This window comes from Notolepis coatsorum (assembly GCF_963971535.1).
Source record: "Notolepis coatsorum genome assembly, chromosome: 14".
In the NCBI taxonomy this organism is placed as follows: domain Eukaryota; kingdom Metazoa; phylum Chordata; class Actinopteri; order Aulopiformes; family Paralepididae; genus Notolepis; species Notolepis coatsorum.
The window spans coordinates 58,730,630-58,754,527 of NC_140178.1; the positions used below are offsets into that span (position 1 = coordinate 58,730,630).

Sequence of the window (23,898 nt, forward strand, 5' to 3'; positions counted from 1 at the left end):
TAGGTGATCAGCTGAAATGACCCAGGTAGAGATCAAGAATGCTGTTGGATGGAGCCCTATATAGTTAAAAGGGGGAGGAGGGGGTCCCATTTGATAGGTCAAATGGGTGGGGGGTGGGGGGGGACACAGGATAGGGGACAAAGGGGAGGGGAGGGGGGTGTCTTTACATGAGAGTTGGGGAATCAATATATTATTCCACACTACGAACAGGAACAAGTTGCAGTCACAAGCTGATGACATGTCATTTGCATAAATTAGGAACAGTAAAGGTCCTAGTATGCTTCCTTGTGGAACACCACAGCTCACTGGGGGGGGTTAGTGTACCGTTCTCTCCCCTCCAGGTAGGATTGCATCCAGCTCACTGATACCGCTCTGCATGTTTTAATTGCTCGAACTTAAACTCCAGTTCCATCTTCCTCAGCACTAACTGGTTCGCAGAAACCGGGTCACCTGTGACTACCTCCTCCTCCTCCCCAGGGTCGCACACAGAGCACTCGAGAACGTCCTGGGTGGTCAAAGCCTCAACCAGCGCCAGCCTCTGCTGCTGTTTTTTCATTGCCGGGACCAGCTTAACACCATAGTGGTCCGTTATCCCCGACAATTAATCCTTAGTGCATTAATCCACACAACTTCACAGGCATTTTTGCCCTAGTACCGTCGCACAACTCGGAAAAACAGGGGGAGGAAGAAAACAAAAAAAAGAACCACTCCTACCGTAAGGTTATGTATATAACCAAGTTCTGTGAATGCTAGTGACGCTCAGCGTCATATTGCATATATCTCGCTTCAGCGGATATACACTGAATAATTTCAAAATGTACCTTTACATTAGGGGTGGACGGTATGGTCTAAAATTTATATCACGGTATAATTTGAAGCATAGACGGTAACGGTATATATCACGGTATCAGTGTTTCCGTTAGAATAATTTTTTTTGCCTGATAGGCAGGCTATATAAAGAATGACATCCTCAAGGCATGTAGATTTATAATATTTTAACTTAAAACTAGGCTACTTTTGCGTATAAAGTCATTATATTCCAAATAAAATAAGTCCAGAGTCCGTGCTGCTCCCATTGCAAACAGCCGGGCTGGATGCTGGATTTTGCTAGAAGCATATGTAGCTGCAGAGCCGCAGAGCCAGCGGCGCTTTCAGGTCTGGTCACAGCTTTCAGCCGTTGGGTGGGGGGCGCTGTTGAGCGGGCCTGTGAGACCTGAAAGCGCCGCTGGCTCTGCGGCTCTGCAGCTGCATGCTATTCGCAAATCCACTGCTGCACGCCGTCCTCCCGGCTCCCGCTGCAGCCGTCGTTATCATAACACTACACGCATATCATAATGTTTACAGCAAACTGTAGTTGATCACCCGGTATGTTTTATTAACGTAGAATAATTCATATAAGAAAAACGATAGGGACATCTCTTACCTTTCTCCACTGGTTAAAAATGCCAGGAACTGAAATTGAAACTTGCTGTGCGCCGTGGTGATATGTGTTTATTATGAAATGACAATTGCGTGTTGACACGCCCACTGCGCGAAGCCTCCTAGATAACTTTTTCCAGTTTGCACATATCTATTATCTATGACTAATTCTATCTATTTTTAGGGGCAAATGCGATTGAAATAGTCGCGCTGTGGTTACATGACGTCATTGCTATTTTAGAGCTGCGCTACCGGTTACACGGTATAGTCAAAATCCATACCGTAGAGAAAATTTATACCGTATACCGTTTATACCGTCCACCCCTACTTTACATACCAACATCCGTCTGACCACACCCCCATCTGCTGCCTACATAAGCAGGGGTGGGGCCACACACTCATCTCCTTCCCAACAAATTTCACCACAATGAAAGATCAAGGCGCCTAGACGCTGAGCGTCACTAGCATTCACAGAACTTGGTTATATACATAACCTTACGTTCTGTTTCATTTTAGCTTCTGCTCAGCGTCATATTGCATAACAGGAGCTGAGCGGGAGCTAGAAGCTCGACAGATGTACCCCACTGAGGCCCCCCACAACCATCAGAACCGGGGAGGACCGAGCCCCCCGACCCTCCTTAATGGAGGGATACCCTCCCTATTGGAGGACGGGAGGGAGACGGATCCGACCGTGCGAAGAGGAACTCGAGCAACTCAACGCACATGGTGAGCAGACCGTGGCTTGACCCCACGACTACGCACACGCACAACCCACATGCCACCAGGGAACGAACGGAAGGAACAAACCTCGTTACTGCCCCCAAAATCACGGGGTCAAGAGCAAACTCAACCCCGTGGCAAGGCCGTAGCAGCGGAGCGCGAAGGAAGACCCAGACCCACTGAAGGGACTGGATCCCCCGGAAAAAGGGGGCCCGGAGAGGTCAATGGCGCCAGGCATCAAGACCTCACCAGGCGGTCACTTAGTGACACCGCCCCCCACATCGCCAGCGTATTCGGACAGGGCCCCTCCAAGAGCGGGTCATCCCCCCCACTAGTACGCCACCTGGCACACTGACCCTGCAACACAGGCAGTCAGCATGGCCGTAACTTGAAGCACTCAAAAGGCTAACCATAACGGAAGCAGGCAGCGCACCAGGGAGACGACCCCAGAGGGTGCGATCCCTTAAACCAGGCAGCAGGCTTTAGACCAGAGCCTGGAGCACTGCGGGCGAGACAGGCGCCAAAGGGGTCAACTGAAAACAGCACCCCGGCGGAAGGGGCGTATGCTGGCATTGTTGCGCACCATGACAAAGCCTACACCAAAAAACCCCGACCCAGAGGGGTCGAGGCAGAGAAGGCTGACACGATTGGCAGACGTCATGAACGTGCAGGGGCACACTCAACCGGGTAACCCGGGAGTTGACTCTGCTCCAACACACCAGAGAATCAACCACCCTCTTGGTACCACATGCGGTGGTTGTTCCTATAACCCCTCAAGAAAAAACTCAAACACACCTGCGGGTATACACTGGCTATACCGCAGTACAAGTGTTTCAGTTTTCAAAAAGGGTTTATTCCAGGCCTACGGGTCGACGAAACACTACTTCGGACCGGGCCCGGCGGCTCGGGAAGCACACAGGGTTACCAGAGGAGGTCCAAAAGACCACCCCAACAGCCCCCTCTTCGCCATGCGTGAGAGAGGAGTGAAAAGAAAGGAGAATCAGCCCCTTCATGATAGTGCCAGGTACAACGTGTACCCAACAAGGGTCTCCATAACGCCTAACCCTGTGACACCCGGGCCGACCCGGCATTTTTCCCCCTGAAAAAAGCACAAGTCCCTCAGGGTACCAGAACAGCAGATCTGCGTCCCCGGCGGACAACGGGTTAACTGACCTGGACCAGCGCGACCAGAACCAGTCCCGTGCCCTAACCACGCCCACATGCCCACTCCAGGAGAGGGGGTAGGTATGCGTGTCGATATGCGTGTCGCTCAGTGGCCCACCCCAAGGGCGTGAGACCCCTCTACCTATGTTCTGATCTATTCCATTAACATCCCCCAGATATGAACGAGAATTCATCGAGACAACCTAGTAAACTGGCGCTCGGAAGAGACAAATTCCATCCCAGTTGCCCTATAAAAACGCTGTTTTAATAACGAGCAAACAAGGCGTACTAGCCCCCTGCGTGATTCTTATCAGAAACACCCCGAGCCAGCACCATGTACGCGTCGAGACTAGGGATGGGTACCTTTCACATTTGAACCGATACGGTACCGGTACCTGTGAATCGATACCGGTACCCAACGGTACCTTTTTTCTGTACTTTAGTCTCAAGAAATTGAATTTACCTACCTCAGTCGTAAAAAATCCAAACTTCAAATAACTACAGTTTCGACCGTTTTCGGCTTGCCATTGCTCCGACTGCTTTGTTGTTGAATCAAGTCAAATCCTAGGTAAGCATATATTGTGCGTGTGAACGTTGACATGAAAAGAAAAAAGTAATTTTTTTTTATTTTTTTTTTGGTATCTCACTTGAATCGATACTCGGTAGTACCGACGTGTTTCGGTTCGGTACCTCAAAAGTACCGAATTCGGTACCCATCCCTAGTCGAGACCCAAACACATCAATGGATAGTCTAACAAGACACCAGACATTGTTCCTCCAAGTCGCCTGGGAGAACGACAAGGAGCCGTCGTGCTTCACATTCTTTCCTCTTTTTATTTAAAAAAGAAAGAAACAGACTGACATGAATCCCACGTGACGCAGCTGAGGGTAAAAATTGTTTTCATTTTTACATCCCGCCACCCTCGCCACAGGGAGGAGACGGGAATCCCCAGAGAGACTTCCCACGCGAGCTGTATAGATTGAAAAGAAATATTGCAACATTGAGCTATGTAACACTTGGGTTAGGGCTCTCCGAGGAGGAGGCACTGAACCAATACACACTCAATAATCGAATTGAATCGAATACACACACAATAGAGCAGAACTCCTTTTTTGAAGTTCTACTCACCTTGACAATCTGAGGAGGAGGCTCTGAAACTCTGAGGAGGCTCCCTCACTGGGAAGGAGAGTCCGAACTCACAGAAGGCACTTCTCCCTGAAGAGGAGCTTCGTGAGGAGGAGCTCTGACAACTCCCTGAAACAGATCCATAACATGGACCTGAACAACTCACGGAAGTCTTACCAATAGAGACACGCTCAGTGACATTACTCTATGGCGGGGGAATTTCCGCGGTGCACACGCCCAATCTTTCAGGGCGTGGGACCAGGAAACTCCCCCCCCCCCCCCCCCCCCCCCCCTTACCCTGTAACGTGCCGAACAGCAACGTGACAGGAACCTTGAAGGACAGGGGGTTTTAACCCCTGACCAATCAGAAAAGGGGAGGAAAGGATTACCAGTTCACCCCTTTACGACCCCTCGCCCCTAATACGATGTAATGACAAAGTAGAGCCATGACCCAGTCATAGCCTGCTACATGAAGCATTAACAGCTTCACATAGCTCATGTGCTAACCTGCTATCTGAGTTTTACCAAGAAAAAAACACAGAACAGAGAGGGCCCTTTTAAGAGCCCCGGTCCAGACTTACACATGTGCTTCTGTGGACCAAACCTAACCCAGTTGTAGATCACAACGACACACACAACCCTTCATCACAACAAAAAATGGCACAAGTACACTCTTACTACAGAGGAACGCCGTTTTTCATAACGAGAGAAGACACAAGTCCTCGATTATGTAATGGCCACAGACCTTGCTAAGCACACATGATAAGTGACCAAACAACCTTTTCTTTAGGAAAAAATTGTTTCTCAAGCGAAAGCACAACCCCAGCAACTTAAGCTGAGGGTTACATCGTATCCCCACAAACACAGTGACACAATATATTGTAAACAACATGTCTGAGAGGAGGGGGGGGAAGCCCCAGGGAAACCGGGGGGTCACCCCTCCTATCTTACCCTTGATACGGCCAAGGTGAACAGGCACCTCTGTTAATGTGTGAACATGCTGTTCATTGTCATCACAGGCTGAGAAAAAGATTCATTCCTCAATCACATGTCACTAAGCATAGCTTCACAGGTTATTACTAACCCTCTTAGTTGTGAGTTCACCCACGTTACAACGTTACATGAACACATTGTAGTGGCTATTTGTCAACAACAACTAATAAAAACTAAAAAGCCACTGAAGCACCAGGGCAGCGAATCTCACGCAGATCAGGAAGTCCATTGTCCAGACAGCATTTGACAGTTTTGTGGCATTTATTGTCTGTTAATCAAAGAATACAGAAAAATTATGTTTGAAACTATATGATCTCCTGACGCTGATAAAAACCATATACCTTCCCTGATGCCCACTGTGCTATTGACTCTAATTACCTAAATACACCCAGCTGTGCTTCCCAATTGCCCAGAACCCCTTCAAAGTAAAAGCATTTAGCTGCGACTCATAATAACTTAAATAATATGGCCGTAAACAAATTAATACTACAAAATCACATAACAAATAAATATATTAAATAAATGTAAAAATAGTTAATAGCTCCCACACACATGTTCTCATCACAACCAACCAGTTCATTTTTACACATGTAAAAAAACAACGCCGATTCACTATGGAGATAGAAGCTATACCAGTGACAAGACAATTCACACACAACACGCGTCGTATCCTCAATGTATTGTAGCAACACATGTTTTGGAAACATCGTTATTACAAAACATTTAGAAGGGAAGAAAAGAAGAAGTGTTTAAAGTCCGGTCAGGACTCCTACCTTCACCCTGAGCGCAGGCCGAGAGAACAGCAACACTGGTTAACGGGACACCGAGTTGAACCCAGCATCTCCTGCGTTGGTGACGAGGGTATGTCCGCTACGCCACCCAGCCGCCGTTCTCCATGTTGACGAAGTCCTCGCTGGCACTGGCACCCGGGTGTAGGGTCGACTAACATCCTCTGTCAAAGATGACGTCGTAGTCAGAGTGTTTAAGGCATGTTATAGTCACAGTAACGTTTCAACAGTGTAGCATTAAGCTAACAGCCGTCCGACTGATAGCAACAAGCTAATGTTTACTAGCCTAGTGAACACAACAAGCTAGCGCCGCAGCTAACAGCTGACTGGCTAACACAGTAGGCCACAAACTAGCACGCCAGCTAAGCAGCTATCACCTGAACTGTACACAACGACATAATAAGCCACACTTCAGACAGGCCACCGCCTGAGTCCCTCCCCATCCTAAGAGGGAAGAGAAAAATAAATGTCAACACAGTTTTCAACTGTGATTTACCAGACATACAGCGGAGCCGGCACAAATCCCATCCGGGCTGCAGCCGACTTGAGCATGGATCTTCCGATAACGAAGCTCCATGCCCACATTTCCTCGTTAGGGTGTACTTCCACATTCATGTGAAAGATGGGGCCTGCACGGGACAGAGAAGCATCCGCTCGTCCAGAGAATCCCGGGTTTTAACCAGGTCTCGGTCGCGGCCCACTAGGTTGACCATCATGGGCGTCAGACCAAGATCCTCCGTCCGCCGCTTAAGAAGCCGAACAGAGGACCCTAGTCCGGGGTCGGCTTTCGTAAAATTTTCAGCTAACCCCCAAGCGTTAACAGACAACTAGCGCTCGCAAGCAAAACAGTACTTACCCAACACGGAAGCACCCAGCTCTCACAACAGCCGGTGCCTCCCACAGTCCAGCTGTATGACCGGAGGGCCAATACCCATCCAGCCGCAGCAAGGAGGACTGCAGTTGGGGAGTATATCAGCGGCGCGAGCCCCTAATACGAAAAAGCCGGTGGAGGTCAGAATGATCATCATCTTCCAGACACTCCAGTGACGAAGACAATATCGCCGTATTTTCTCGAAAATAGTGAGAGAGAAAATAAAGATATAATGTCAACGTATCTCCTTGTTCTTCTGTTTTCCTTTCTCCAGCTAATACTTTCTTATCCTCGCCAAGTGATTGGTATACAGGCACTATCTTGTGGATGAAATTTGAGAAGGAGATGAGTGTGTGGCCCCACCCCTGCTTATGTAGGCAGCAGATGGGGGTGTGGTCAGACGGATGTTGGTATGTAAACTGTAAAGGTACATTTTGAAATTATTCAGTGTATATACGCTGAAGCGAGATATATGCAATATGACGCTGAGCGGAAGCTAGCATGAAACAGAACAGCGAGTATGACAAACAACTAATATATACACAAATTTATGGCTTCACCCTAAATGTCTGTACAGTCTGTTCCCAATGACTCTGGCCCAGGGTTTCCGTTAGAAAAAATTGTTGCCGGCCTCAATGTCCGGTAGATTTCAATCTACCGGTCAAATGAGAGAAATTCCGGTCAGAGTTTATTGAGCTTAAAAACAATTGATAGGCAAAAGAATGACAACAAAACAAAAGAATGACATCATCAAGGCATGTAGATTTATAATAGTTTTACTTAAAACTAGGCTACTTTTGCGTATAAAGTCATTATATTCCAAATAAAATAAGTCCCGAGACTCGTGCTGCTGCCGACTTTAAATCAAATAGGTGTCTGTGGGCAGTCGCCCGACATTAATAAACAACAGTCTGTTATAATCACATTTTTATGAGCTAACGAATTCCGTTATATTGGACATTTGTATTAATTATATCAAGCGAAGAACTGAGAAATTTGGCAGAGAGAGACGGCAACATTATCGTGGGTTTGCGTGACGACTCTCTCTCTCTCCACCTCCCAATGACTTATTTGCGAGAGTATGTCGATGCAGAGCAGCAGATTCAGCTGTTATTGGCTCTTTTCTGGGGACCGCACAGCAGCGCCCCCCACCCAACATTGAATTGAAAATGGCTGAATTGGAGTACTGCTGGAGTACTGCATTGTGCTGCTGCTGCTCCGGCTCTGCAGCTTCACAAAAGTTCGCACACCCAGCACTAAGCTCTCGCTGACAACGTCGTTGTCATTATTAGAAGCAACGATGAAACAAATGTAATGATTGTTTCGTTCATCGCATAGGCTATTTAATTTTAGCCTATTTTAATACAATTCAAATAATCAAATTGTGCTTAGACTCAGGGAATTATTTTCACCGGACATTAAGACCGGAGAGATTAAATATGTCGGACTTCAACAGATTTTGCCGGTCAAATACCGGTAATTACCGGCTAACGGAAACGCTGCTCTGGCCATCGCTCCACTACTGCAGTGTTTAGGATCGTCCCAACCCCAATCGCTAAACACTACAACTATACACTAAATAGCAAAGGTATTACCCTGTTAAGCATCCACACTTAAAAATATTCACAAGCAATTAACAAATGACGTGTGTTTAACAAAAAATTAAGGCTGTCAAAGTTAACGCGGTATTAACGCGTTATCGCCCGATTCTATTAACGGCACTATTTTTTTTAACTCACGATTAAATAAAGACATTTTTTAATTTTTTTTTACTAGACTTCACTCAGGTGTATTATTGATGCTCTCATTGATACTATGTTTGTTTCTGAAGTGTGTGTGTGTGAGATATAAAGAGAGAGGGGGGTGAGAGAGATGAGGAAGGGGCAAGAGTGAAAGAGAGCTGGGAGAGTGTGTGTGTGTGAGAGAGGGGGGGGGGGGTGTGATTACTCAGCCCTTGTGTGGGTGAATGTAACAAGTTCCTAACGTTTTCTTTCCCCTATTATTTCATGCATACTTTATTCATTGTTTTAAATTATTATTTTCTTTTAAGTTATTTTGTGCATCACTCTGCTTTGAATTTGATGCAAATTTGCAATGCATGAGGGTCATCCTTTTGTGTTAAATGGCTGCACAAAGCAAGCATTTGTTGATTCGCATGGTGATAAGAGTATTACAACTTGGAACTTGAAAAAGATCTGTTTAAGGTAGAAAAAAAATTTAATAAAAAAAAAAAGCGATTAATTTGCGATTAATCGCGAGTTAACTATGGACAATCATGCGATTAAACGAGTTAAATATTTTAATCGATTGACAGCACTACTAAAAATCTAAAGCCCATCCCTTAAACGTTTCCATCCCTCACTATAAAAACCCCTATATAACTAACGCTGACATACGCCGGCCTAGGAGGAGCCTGACAGGGTTTTCCTAACACCCCGACCAGCATAGACGGTATGCCAACCAGGCGAAGGAAGGAACCATAGAAAATGGTCCAGCTGCCCTAGCTGGATGAAAACGCTCCCTATTGGAGAATTATTTAACAAGAGGGTATAAAACATGGGCCACACACACGACCCTGTCAACCATATTTCAAAGTGTGGATTATGCTCAGCGGTAAACACCAAATTTCTGCTCAAATCAGTTTGGCACGAGCCCCCATATATTACGTTACCATTGACTGTAAGAAGGCTCGATGTCTGGTCAATGTAACATAATAAGGAGACGGTAGCCAAAATAACCAACAAAGAATATTTAATTAATAATTACCATGGTTTGAACAAAAGGGAATATAAAGTAATGACACATAACTGCACAGACAGGATCAGCATCCGACACAGGGGAAGGCAAAACACTTATACATGAGGGAATGACGAGACGAGACACACCTGGGTTGATTACCAATGGGTACACCTGGAAGGGGAAACGATAAGGACTACAAAACCAGTACAGGGAACTACAGCTAGACATAACACATCACACTAGGAACGCCTGATCAAGGCACACACAGACCCCACACATAACACTGCTCCTCTGGGTGATGTCATGCGGTGGAGTTTTATGGTACGTTTTATGTCTGATTATCCTCCTCACAACAGAACGATAGGATTGGTAAACAAAAATTGGCAAATTGACACACTCGATCCATAAGTTGTGCCAAATTATGTCCGGGACCAGATGGACACCAATACTGGAAATCGCGATCAGACAATTGGAATATTCTTTTTGGAATCAATCAATCAATCAATCAAATCCTTTATTTAACCAGATAAGCATCATTGAGATTAAAATCTCTTTTTCAAGAGCGATCTGGCCAAGCAAGGCAGCAGAAAGTTTCAACATAAAAAAGAACACAATAAAATATAGATAAAACATTCACAATTCACAATTTCAGGCAAGTTATCAAACAGGCAAGTTATCAAACACAGTTGCACTGTCCGAGGGAACTGAATTCGTAGGATTTTAAAATGGCTTTAAATTCTCGGAGGGTGACCTGTCCTGGTAATTTTAGGTCCTCCTGTATCTTGTTCCAGGATGAAGGAGCAGCATATTTAATTAAAAGCCCTTTTTACCCCAGACCAAAGGTAAGGACTATCTGACATCAATTTCAGCTTGATCCAACAATGTTTTCATATCGATCCAGCTGATCAGCGTCTGTTGTGTTCAACACGAATGCCGTTACTGGCCATCAAAGCATAAAAAAACGACCCCCCCCCCCCCCCCCCCCCCCCCTTTTCATGCATTCATGATGAAACATAATACCTATTATATACATTTGATTTGGAAATAGTAGCGTGTCCAGGCAAGAAATGCCAACGCTTATAGTAGAATACACGTAGCGCCCTATAACTCGCTTTCCAGGAATGATCCCGGATCACTCCTAAACTATACTTATATTCACCACGGGATAACGCACGAACGTATGCATGAAAAAATTATCTCTTTTTTGCATGTTCGACAGAAGAAAGTTACTGTCAAATGACTATAGTATTGTCTCCATAGCTATAATATAGAATATAGATATATATATAGCTCTCCAAACATAGTGACGCACAGTGAAAATATGTTATGGAAACGTGGCACGTTAGCCACAAGGACCAGACTAATCCCTGGCGCTGAATGTGTTAACAGAATATCCACATTCATCACGATCAGAGTGTAACTCCTGTTTCTGTGTGTGTGTGTCTGTGTCTGTCTGTGTGTGTCAGTTCTGTGCCAACAATCCAGAGGTGTTCGTTCAGGCTGCCCTGTTGGCTCAGGATTACTGTGATGCTATCGACCTCAACCTGGGCTGCCCTCAGATGATCGCCAAGAGAGGTACTACCTCCACACACATAGATAGAGAGTGTGTGCATTTGTCTTTTATAGATGTAACAGTATGGAAATTTCATATCATAATTATAGTAGAGCTGTCCCCGAAGAGTTTTTAGGATTAAAACTTTGGCAGGGTTTTTCGAAAGGATCTTCGAAACATCGTTTTTAATCATGCAAAAAAAAGAGTGAGAGAGAGAGAGAGACTCACTCACACTCACCCTCACTGTAGAAGAAATAAACTTCTCGGGAACCAGCTTGTTTGACATTAGCAGCTAACGTTAGTTTAGGTCATCGAAACTTTTTGTTTGCATAAATTATTATTGGTATTATTATTATTATTATCATTCTTTCACTCATGCACACACACACACACACGCACACACACACACACACACACACACACACACACACACACACACACACACACACACACACACACACACACACACACACACACACACACACACACACACACACACACTCACACACAACCAACACTGTTTTCATTGCAAAACAAGCCCACGTTGCTGCAAGGCTGCGTCTTGGAGACTGTTGCTAACGTCTGTGGTTGATGCTGAACAGTCTAGAGTCAGACAGTATTCACAAAAACAGAGTTTTTCAAAGTGCGGTAATCAAACATGTTTGATCATCAGGGCCATGTTTGTTCAGGAAAACACGAAGTTGAATGTTAAAGATTTGATTATATTTATATTATTTGTATTATTCTAACTTAAAATGTCAGCAACAGGGTCACATTGTATATTTAATTTGTTACAGTCGGAAAGTTTTCAACATGTTTTTAAATTCATTGTTGGAAGTGTAATGATATCTATTTAAGCATTACATCACGCGACGGAGTGTGTTATAGGAATTAGATCATGCCTAGGGGTGGTTGTTAGGCCCAACGCGCAGCGGAGGGTCGTTAGACCCCCCTAGGCATGATCTAATTCGTATAACACACGACTTCAAGTGATGTAATGTCTTTTATATAATGGCCAAATTCACCCAACCTTATTGCTATAGAATAAACACAGTAATTGAAGCATAATGGAGATTTATTCACAAAACCATCCGCAGAAAAAGTAGGTCCAAAAAAAAAATAATTGCCTCCGTGTCTAGAAGCAGAGGGAGCTTGCTTCAAAGCATGCCATCTAACAACAAACTTCATATAAATCCTGCGATGTATTATTGTTTTGACAATGAGTCATGACAAACCAATTACATAATCCAACATTGTGTAAACAACTAACATATTCCAGTTAACTGTATCCTCTTTTAATTATTCGTTACGAATATATCCATACTTCCATTGTGTCCGGGACATCCAGTGAAATCGCTTCGTGCGACAGTGTCCTTTTGCAGAGGGAGGTTGCTACAAAGCATGCCATCTAACTACAAACTTCATATAAAATGACTGCTATAGAGCCACACTCCGTTATGCACAAGTTTACAGACATACATGACATACAGATAGACAGTACTGCTACATCTATACATTTATGACATGCCAGATTTACAAATACAGTACTGTTTTTGTAGGGTGCTTATGGTTTATTTACATTGAGGTTCTGGGGTCACGTGGAGTGTGTTATACGAAATACCCTCCACCCCACCTACCAATCTCCTACCTACCAACCTCCTCCAATGTACAGTTTCTTCGTCAAATGTATATACTCTTCTCTTTTTTAGACTCTTCTTGTATCACAAACAGTACTGTATTTGTAAATCTGGTATGTCATAAATGTATAGATGTAGCAGTACTGTATCTGTATGTCATGTATGTCATATATGTTATGATGCATTGAAAATGGGGGACCCTGATGTAAACAAGACGAAAGTCTTTCTCTGGTCTGCATCCCCTTAACACTTTGGCTGCCGGAAAACGCCTAAACACGTCATTCCCGGCCATGCTCAAGTTGCCGAAGACGCTTTACAGCGTCTTTAATATCAATATTTCAAAAATCTGGGATCGGATTCATATTTCCCCTCCGCTGGCCTGAGATCCACCAGGAGGACCCACTGAGCTCTCTGGCGGTTCAGGAGCGCCATCTGGTGGCCGATCGGCGCAATCGCTTAACAGGAAGTGCTATGGAGATTGTGCTGGTCGGCCGTATTACTTCCGGGCACTAGCTATAGGTTCCGGGACTCGATCTCGACACACTACATAGCGATCGATTGCCAATAACTCGATAAACAACATGATTTGGACGTATATACCATTATACAAGCTGGAGATGGACCGGGTAAATCGACATCCCATAATGGTAAAATTTCTACTCTACGATGATCGCCCAACGGCACGCGGAGACTGGGGTGAGTTTTAGCGTGTAAAGTTACCGTCTTCGATACTAACTGCTATTATCAACATTTGACCCACATTAGATGATTGGTATAACGCTGCCCACGGAATTATAAACGCCCCCTAGCCCATCCGGTCAACATCAGATGACGTGTAGTAACTTCTAGAAGTACGTCTAGTTGGAATTTTTTATATCGCGCTGATTGCCATAAAACTGTATTGCATCATCAATATAATGTATTTGGGGCTATAGATCACGTTCTGGAGAAAGCTGCAGAAAGAGATGAAAACATACTTATACATTAGACCATACTTTACTATGAATATGTGAATGAAAAAGTTTAACGTTGCTACACAATGAATAATACATATAGGACTTGAATGGGCCCTAATAATGGCAATGTAGCAATAGAATTTAAAAAGTTATAGCCCTGCAAAGAAGGGGACTTTCTCTATATACAAATAGAGCCGGCAACCTACGGTTGATAATGAATTTAACCCATGGCAGCCAAAGTGTTAACAATTGTGTGTATTGAGCTGTACTGTATTGTACCCATTCTGCAATCTGTTAATAAAATGTTCAACCAATCAATCAATCAATCAATCAACCGGTAACTTCACTGTGCTTCTTAACTCATTGGACGCCACCACTTAAGAGAGCGCCACCGATTTAATCAATGTGAGGAGTGGGAGATTTGCGAGTGCTTAAAATATATCTTAAATTATGGCTATGGGTCTAATACACCCGTCGCTTATCAATGAGTTGCTTGCAGTCAACATGTACAAAACGGATTGTTTTTTATACCGTTTTGAATATGAGTATAGTTTTGGTGATTTCACTGATTTCTAGTAATTCCAGAGAAAGATGCGATAATAGCCCTTTAGTGGAATACACAAAACACGTTGTCATTTTTCGGCTGATTTATGAATCGTTTTCAAATAAACGCTAGGTTATCGATAGTATACGTGTCCTCATGCACGATACAGAAGCGGGCTGAAAAATCGCTTATCCGTGCATTGGTCGGTGCTAACGGCACACACACACACACAGACACTTTGTGATCGCTGTGAAAGAAACATCTGATTAACTCAAGATTGGTAACATAGAGTCCTTACCTCACATCTGATGTCCTGCAAAAAGATTAATCCAATTCCTGATCGCCATTCCAAATATTGATCGCGTTTATTGATCCAACGTTATATATCCAAAACACATAATCCACACTGGTCAGAGTGTCCTCAGTCAATGTGGTATAACGATACTGCATGCCCGAGAAGGAAAACCTGGACCGAATTTTTATTTTTTTTGATGCACAGTCCCAGCCAATCCAATCCAATGATGTGCAATACCATCCGGGAGACGATAGGCGGCGGTATTTGCCCTTTTGCGAGCTCAGACCCATTCCCAACGATAACATCAGGTTGGATGGATGAAAATGAATGGATATTGCTAATAAAAGAAATAAGTTCAAGTTTCTCAAGTTCAAGTTTCTTTAATATTTGTCATACAGAAGTACAGAATACTTTTATACAAAATGCTTCTTACTGTTACGCTCCAGAGACTGTGCAAGACAAGATAAGTATGAAATAAAATAACATAGTAAAATTAGAAGTAAAAAAATGAGGTCACAGTGTTCAGTTTAGACATATGTACAATGTTCGATGCAGAATAGACGTAGTTACCATACAATATACAATATACAATACTGTGCAGTGTACTAATATACAATACTATATAGTGCAAGGCAGAAATGGGACGAGGTGCAATTTAGGTACAATTCACAGTAGGTGTACGAGTTGTAGTGCAAATCCTTTATCAATAAATATAAAGTGTAAAGTGTGTTTGTGTGATCTAAAGTGTGGAGAGTGGGTGCTGCAGTGTGTTGTTTGTTTGAGTGAGTGTGTGCCTGTGGGTGTGTGTGCTGTGTGCATTTGATGGTTGTTGCATAGTGTTTATTGTTCGTTTAGCAGCCTGATGGCCTGGGGATAGAAGCTTCTTCTGAGTCTTTCTGTGCTCGCCTTAAGACTCCGGTATCGCTTGCCTGACCGCAGCAGTTCAAAGAGGCAGTTGTTCGGGTGGCTTGAGTCCTTAATAATTCTCTTAGCCTTCCCCTTGCACCGCTTGTTGTAAATGTTCTGGAGGGTGGGAAGCCCCCCTCCAATTGTGCGTTCGGCTGAACGTGTCACTCTTTGTAGTCTGCTACGGTCTTGTGCAGTGCTATTCCCAAACCAGGAGGTGATGTTGCCGGTCAGGATGCTCTCTATTGTACATGAGTAGAAGTTCCTAAGGATCTTCTGACTGACTTGGAACTTCCTTAGGCGCCTGAGGAAGTAGAGGCGTTGTCGTGCCTTCTTCACAACACTGTCAATGTGTGTGGTCCATGTCAAGTCCTCGGATATGTGGGCTCCGAGGTACTTGAAACTGTTCACTCTCTCAACCGGTGCCCCGTCGATGCTGAGGGGGCTGTAGTCCTTGACCCCCGACCTCCTGAAGTCCACAATCATCTCTTTTGTTTTGCTGACGTTCAGGGAGAGGCAGTTCTCCTGACACCACTGTGACAGGTTCTCTACCTCTTCCAGGTAGGCCCTTTCGTCGTTGGCAGAGATCAGGCCCACCACTACTGTGTCATCAGCAAATTTGATGATGGTGTTGTTGTTCCGCTGTGCTACGCAGTCATGTGTGTACAGGGAGTAGAGGAGGGGGCTCAGAACACAGCCCTGGGGGGCCCCTATGTTGAGCGTGATGGATGAGGAGGTGCAGTTGCCGGCTCTTACCACCTGGGGTCTGCCCGTCAGGAAGTCCAAGACCCACTGGCAGAGGTCATAGTTCAAGCCCAGGTCCCTGAGCTTGGCTATGAGTTTGGAGGGGACTATGGTATTGAATGCTGAGCTGTAGTCGATGAACAGCATTCTCACATAGTTCCCCTGCCTCTTGTCCAGGTGTGATGCTGCTGTGTGCAGCACATGGGCTATGGCGTCCTCCGTGGACCTGTTGGGGCGATATGCAAATTGCAGAGGGTCCAGGTTGATGGGGAGGGAGGAACAGATGTAGCCCTTCACTAGCTTCTCAAAGCACTTCATGGCTATGGAGGTGAGGGCTACAGGGCGGTAGTCGTTGAGGCAAGCGGGCGTAGATTTTTTGGGTACAGGGATGATGGTGGACTTCTTCAGACAGGTGGGGATGACAGCCTGTTCCAAGGACAGGTTGAAGATGTCAGTGAATACCGGGGCCAGTTGGTCGGCACAGACTTTTAGGACGCGGCCGGGGATGCCGTCCGGTCCTGCTGCCTTCCTGATATTCACTTTTCATCAGATCATTTGCTAAGGAGATGTCACTGTTCAGTTTGAGGGGGGTGCCTTTGTAGTCTGTCATTGTTCTGAGGCCCTGCCACATGCCTCTAGAGTCAGCCTGTTCAAACTGAAGTTCAACTTTATCCCTGTAACGCCGTTTTGCCTCTATTACTGCTCTCCTGACGTTGTATCTTGCCATCTTGTGTTCTTCCATGTTGCCTGTCACCAGCCCGGTGTTGTATGCTGATGTGCGCACTTTCAGAGCCTCACGGACGGATTTGTCTACCCAGGGCTTTTGATTTGGGTAGATTTTAATTTTGGTGGAGGGGATTGTTTCTTCTACCAGAGTACAGACATAGTCAATCACCGTTTCGGTGTATTCGTTAATATTGGCTGTGTTATCACGGAATACACTCCAGTCTGTGCATCCAAGTGCAGCTTGGAGTGACTCCTCTGACGTCACGGCCCAACGCTTAACCTCTCGCGAGACCACCGGTGTTACAAAGGATCAGATTAAACCGAATATATATATTTATTGATTGATATATATTGCATAGTATTTGTATATCGTTTGATATCCCTTGTATATTCCTTGTACATATACACGGAATATCCCTTTAGCCCAGACCATAATATTTCATTCTCCTATTGGACAGCGGTCCACAGGCGCCAGAGCCGTGCCTCCAGAGTCAGGTTCAAAGTCACCGTCAAGACATGTCTGAACATGCCCGGCCTTGCCCAGGGATACGCGACAGAAATGAGGTTGGCACTAGTTTATTCACCTAACGTATAAATACGGCGCAGGTGAATACAGAAGCACTTAGTCAGAAGTCAAGAGTTACCCAATAAGTTGAAGCCTCACCCACGATACTCCGTGCGGTGAAGTATGGCCTGTTTGGCTCCAAAGAGAGCATTGAGACCGCGTGCGAATTAATAACTGAAGTGTCAGAGTTTGGCGCTATACCGTCGAGTGCGACATATTTCTATTAAGTCAGTAATAGTCTATTTGTGTATAGTGTATCGTGCGGCTAAAGTTCTACAGTGACCAGCATCACCAACGCTTCCTCGTATCAGCTAGAGTGCTTATCCAGGCTGGGCTGCTTTCATGGCGCTTTCACCCGAGGAGACCTAGACGAGAACCGTGTGGACATGTACACTGGATTAATCTACCCGACGACTACATAGCCCTTTGCGGCTGGATTATATTTGTTTTGGTCCTGTGATTTATGGAGCGGAGAATCGCCGACGCCTACACGTGTTGGATTTACCCTGTGAGGAGACCAGTCGAGTCGGCGCCTCAGAGAGCCTGAGGCCGGCTAGCTTTCTTCACTGTGGAGCTACAGTCTACGGAGAACAGCTGTATTCGTCTGTGGATCAAGAGGCTATTGCACCGTCTCCTGTACTTGGAGTCTCCTTAGTCATCGTTGACCAGACTCTCTACTACCGACAGATCCTCTACCCCTGCTGGCTTACAACCGGGGGGACCCTTCCAGTATCTCCCGCTATATATTACTAGTGTACCATAGATATAATTCCCTAAGATTCAGGTTGTATAATTACCTCCTGCGTAACCAGAGAATGGACATTCATTATTGATTTGCCTACGCACATTCCTTTGCCTTATAAGCGCATCCAAAGTATAATAAGAGAAGTATATTATGTACCTTTTGCTGCGATAAATACTTAATTATCACTTTGTGTGGAACCGGTTCATTGTGGGAAGTGTTCATTATATTTATATATCATGTACTGTATGGCCAGTAATTAAAGTACATAAAGCGGTAGTGGTTTAATGATACCATACTTATCAATACAGTCAGGGAATTGTACCCCTCAGTTACAACCGGCGTTCGCTTGAGACTTTGTTTGTACTTTGGCAAAAGAAAGATGGCGGCGTGATCGCTTTTACCGAATGGACTAAGAGCCTGTGACTTGTACCCATTCTTAAATTGCGAGTATACATGGTCTAATATGTTCTCGCCTCTGGTGGGACAGGTCACATGCTGATAGAAATTCGGCAACACCTTTTTAAGACGCGCGCTGTTGAAATCACCCAGAACCAAAATGGCAGCGTCAACATTAGCTGTCTGGAGTTTGTTTACCTCGTCGTGAAGTTTTGAAAGTGCGACCCCAGTGTTCGCGTGTGGTGGAATGTACACTCCGATGACGTTAACTCTCTTGGGAGGAAGAAGGGTCGACATTTTATCGTGATAAACTCCAGGTCTGGGGAGCAGTGGTTAGACAGTTCCTTTGTGTTGCCTAAATCGCACCACTCCTTGTTTATCATGAAGGCAATGCCGCCTCCTTTCTTCTTTAGTGACTCTTCTGCCGTCCGGTCCTTGCGGAGAACGAAGAAGTGGTCTGCCGGTTCTATTGCGTGATTCGGGACATCTGGACCCAGCCAAGTTTCTGTGAAACAGAGGACGTTACAATCCCGAATGTCCCTCTGGAATTGGATCCGTGCTCTGATGTTGTCCAGTTTATTTCCTATCGATTGCACATTGATGCACGCAGATGGCGGACAATAATCTTTATGAATGGATGTATTGATTGCATCATAACGACTAATTAAAAAAAGATACTCACCTGGAATATGTTAGTTGTTTACACAATGTTGGATTATGTAATTGGTTTGTCATGACCCATTGTAAAACAAAATATAAATCGCGGGGGGTGCGGAGTGCTCTCTGTGTCGGTGTCCGTCGCGCAAAAGCTGGCTGGCAGTCTCATTGAATAATATAAGTCTGGAAACGTATACAACAGGAGAAGCCGGAGAAGGAAAAAAGACATGCTGACATTGATGAAAACGAACGTATCATTGTACATTTTGATCTATGTACATGTATGATGTTACCCCGAATATGTAAAGCCGCGGGCACCGACACGGTTTACACCAATCATTGTTTAACTCATTGGACGCCAGTCACGATGATAGTCGGGTTAACTCGCCGACGATTGAGCGCCAATCACGAGTATAGTCGGGTTTTAATCGTTATAAAATCGTGTAGCCCTCACCTCCATAGCCATGAAGTGCTTTGAGAAGCTAGTGAAGGGCTACATCTGTTCCTCCCTCCCCATCAACCTGGACCCTCTGCAATTTGCATATCGCCCCAACAGGTCCACGGAGGACGCCATAGCCCATGTGCTGCACACAGCAGCATCACACCTGGACAAGAGGCAGGGGAACTATGTGAGAATGCTGTTCATCGACTACAGCTCAGCATTCAATACCATAGTCCCCTCCAAACTCATAGCCAAGCTCAGGGACCTGGGCTTGAACTATGACCTCTGCCAGTGGGTCTTGGACTTCCTGACGGGCAGACCCCAGGTGGTAAGAGCCGGCAACTGCACCTCCTCATCCATCACGCTCAACATAGGGGCCCCCCAGGGCTGTGTTCTGAGCCCCCTCCTCTACTCCCTGTACACACATGACTGCGTAGCACAGCGGAACAACAACACCATCATCAAATTTGCTGATGACACAGTAGTGGTGGGCCTGATCTCTGCCAACGACGAAAGGGCCTACCTGGAAGAGGTAGAGAACCTGTCACAGTGGTGTCAGGAGAACTGCCTCTCCCTGAACGTCAGCAAAACAAAAGAGATGATTGTGGACTTCAGGAGGTCGGGGGTCAAGGACTACAGCCCCCTCAGCATCGACGGGGCACCGGTTGAGAGAGTGAACAGTTTCAAGTACCTCGGAGCCCACATATCCGAGGACTTGACATGGACCACACACATTGACAGTGTTGTGAAGAAGGCACGACAACGCCTCTACTTCCTCAGGCGCCTAAGGAAGTTCCAAGTCAGTCAGAAGATCCTTAGGAACTTCTACTCATGTACAATAGAGAGCATCCTGACCGGCAACATCACCTCCTGGTTTGGGAATAGCACTGCACAAGACCGTACACAGGAAAATTCGCAGAGTCAAATTTACTCAAATTGAGTAAAATTTTACTCCCAAAAAGACAGTATTGGCTCCGACTCCAAATAGAGTGAAAATGACTCTTGTCACAGAGTTAAATCTTCAGAGTTATTTCTACTCCATTTAGTGTTAACATTTAACTCTACAAAATACCAATTTACTCCATTTAGCATAAAGTAAAAACAACTCTAACATCATTTCACTCAACACAGAGTTGTATTTACTCCGTAGAGTTGTGATCCCATCAGTAATTGCCTCAATATAGAGTTATAATTCCCTCAATATGGAGTGTTTTTTTAATCTATAGTTATTTTTCACTCAATATAGAGATATTTTAAGTTATATTTCACTCAATATAGAGTGGTATTTTAATCAATATAGAGTTATATTTTCACTCAATAGAGTTATATTTCACTCAATATAGAGATATTTTAAGTTATATTTCACTCAATATAGATATACTTAAAGTTATATTTCACTCAATATAGAGTGGTATTTTAATCAATATAGAGTTGTAATTCCCTCAATATGGAGTTGTAGTTCACTCAATATAGAATAGATTTCACTCGATATAGAATATCATATTTCACTCAATATAGAGTGGTATTTTAATCAATATAGAGTTGTAATTCCCTCAATATGGAGTTGTAGTTCACTCAATATAGAATAGATTTCACTCAATATAGAATATCATATTTCACTCAATATAGAATTAAATAATAATTTACTCTGGAATAATACATTTAAAATAAACGGGGGCAAAGCAGAAATCAGTATTTAACAATGCACTTTTATTTGCAACATGCAGGCATATCCTTTGGGATGCAAACAGTTTTACAACAGCGTGTGAGAATCATGACTTCAAGGGGCGATCGATAGAAAAAAAAAGGTCATTAATAAAATAAGATTCATCAATAAGCTTGTGCAATCTTTGTTTTCAGTTGCCAAGAAATTTGAAATTCCTAGTACCTTGGACTTAAAGGTCTATGATGACTTAAAACACTGAAGTCGACAAGGAGGCGTTTCAGTTAAAGAAACCAGACATGGGTGTGTTGGAGATTTGTTCACCCCAAGTTGCTTATTAACATGGAGCCTAGCCTCATCCAAAATGTCACACAGGTACTGTATATGTTTGTACTTTGAAATGATCTTTGTTTCTATACGCCCAATGTAATGTAACATAGTAAAAAAAAAAAAAAAACACGTCTGAGGAAGAACTTGCTTGGTGTGGATCCTTCCTAATCTTTTTACATTACACTTGTCACAAACATTCCTCTCTTGCTAATCACACTTGGTATATGTCTACGTGATTGTTAGATTCAGTGAGCCCCTCTGCAAACAACTCCATTATATACAAAAATCACCATGACTTCAAGGCTTCATGGGGAGAGTAATCGATAGAAAAAAGGTCATAAATAAAAGACAATTACATTTTGGCCTCTGTAAAGTGACAGCAGCATCTGCACCCTTTTAAAAAGGGATAGCTCACCCAAAAAAAGAAATCTACCAATTACACACCCCATGAATCCTTGAATTCATGGAGATTTGTTTGTTTGTCGCATTCCTGAGCCAATAATTCAAGCCAGTCATCAAATTATTGGCTCAGGAATGCAACAAAAAGAAATCACCATGACTTCAATTAAGGCTTCATGGGGAGAGTAATCGATCAATTACATTTTGGCCTCTGTAAAGTGACAGCAGCATCTGTACACCCTTTTAAAAAGGGATAGCTCACCCAAAAAAAGAAATCTACCAATTACACACCCCATGAATCCTTGAATTCATGGAGATTTGTTTGTTTGTCGCATTCCTGAGCCAATAATTCAAGCCAGTCATCAAATTATTGGCTCAGGAATGCAACAAAAAGAAATCACCATGACTTCAATTAAGGCTTCATGGGGAGAGTAATCGATCAATTACATTTTGGCCTCTGTAAAGTGACAGCAGCATCTGTACACCCTTTTAAAAAGGGATAGCTCACCCAAAAAAAGAAATCTACCAATTACACACCCCATGAATCCTTGAATTCATGGAGATTTGTTTGTTTGTCGCATTCCTGAGCCAATAATTCAAGCCAGTCATCAAATTATTGGCTCAGGAATGCAACAAAAAGAAATCACCATGACTTCAATTAAGGCTTCATGGGGAGAGTAATCGATCAATTACATTTTGGCCTCTGTAAAGTGACAGCAGCATCTGTACACCCTTTTAAAAAGGGATAGCTCACCCAAAAAAAGAAATCTACCAATTACACACCCCATGAATCCTTGAATTCATGGAGATTTGTTTGTTTGTCGCATTCCTGAGCCAATAATTCAAGCCAGTCATCAAATTATTGGCTCAGGAATGCAACAAAAAGAAATCACCATGACTTCAATTAAGGCTTCATGGGGAGAGTAATCGATCAATTACATTTTGGCCTCTATATAAAGTGACAGCAGCATCTGTTCACCCCAAAGAAATAAAAGAAAACTAATAGTGTTCATCCCCAGTGCAATAGTTCAAGAGCTTAGTGATTTTCTCTTTTCCTTTTTTAAATCACAGGAAACAGTATGGAACAATAAATGAGCTTGAATCGTCATCACTGTATGACATCTGTATATCGAATGCTTTGTAAAACAAAAGCTCTTTGACATCAACTACATGAGGTCCATCTGTAGTACACACAACTTTAAATGCATAAAAATGGTCATCCAGAGACACGGTTTGTAGTGCAAATGTAAACAACAGTAACCTCTCATCTTTAAGAACAACACGGTGGATTTTGTGAAAAACTGGAACCTCACTAAGAACTTTAAGACAAACAACTAAACCTGGACGATACATATTTCCATGGTGTTTGGCCCATCTAACATTTAACACCTTGGTGTCACTTGGTACCTGAAGAGTCTCCGCTATCTCACAGCCTCTGTCCATCACATTTAATGCTACCATTTTACTTGGACCAAGCACCAGTCTGTTGGGATCAAATGTCTGCCAATTGTATGCTACTTG

At 44.0% G+C, this 23,898-nt stretch overlaps 1 protein-coding gene across 1 annotated transcript in view; it reads left to right on the forward strand.

The window, feature by feature from the left end:
* dus1l (dihydrouridine synthase 1-like) overlaps nt 1-23,898 on the forward strand; it is a 165,206-nt gene that overhangs the window by 12,838 nt on the left and 128,470 nt on the right. Inside the window, exon 3 of the mRNA XM_084329603.1 lies at nt 11,287-11,395. Coding sequence (XP_084185729.1) covers nt 11,287-11,395 — 109 coding nt within the window. The remainder of the gene's footprint in view (nt 1-11,286; nt 11,396-23,898) is intronic.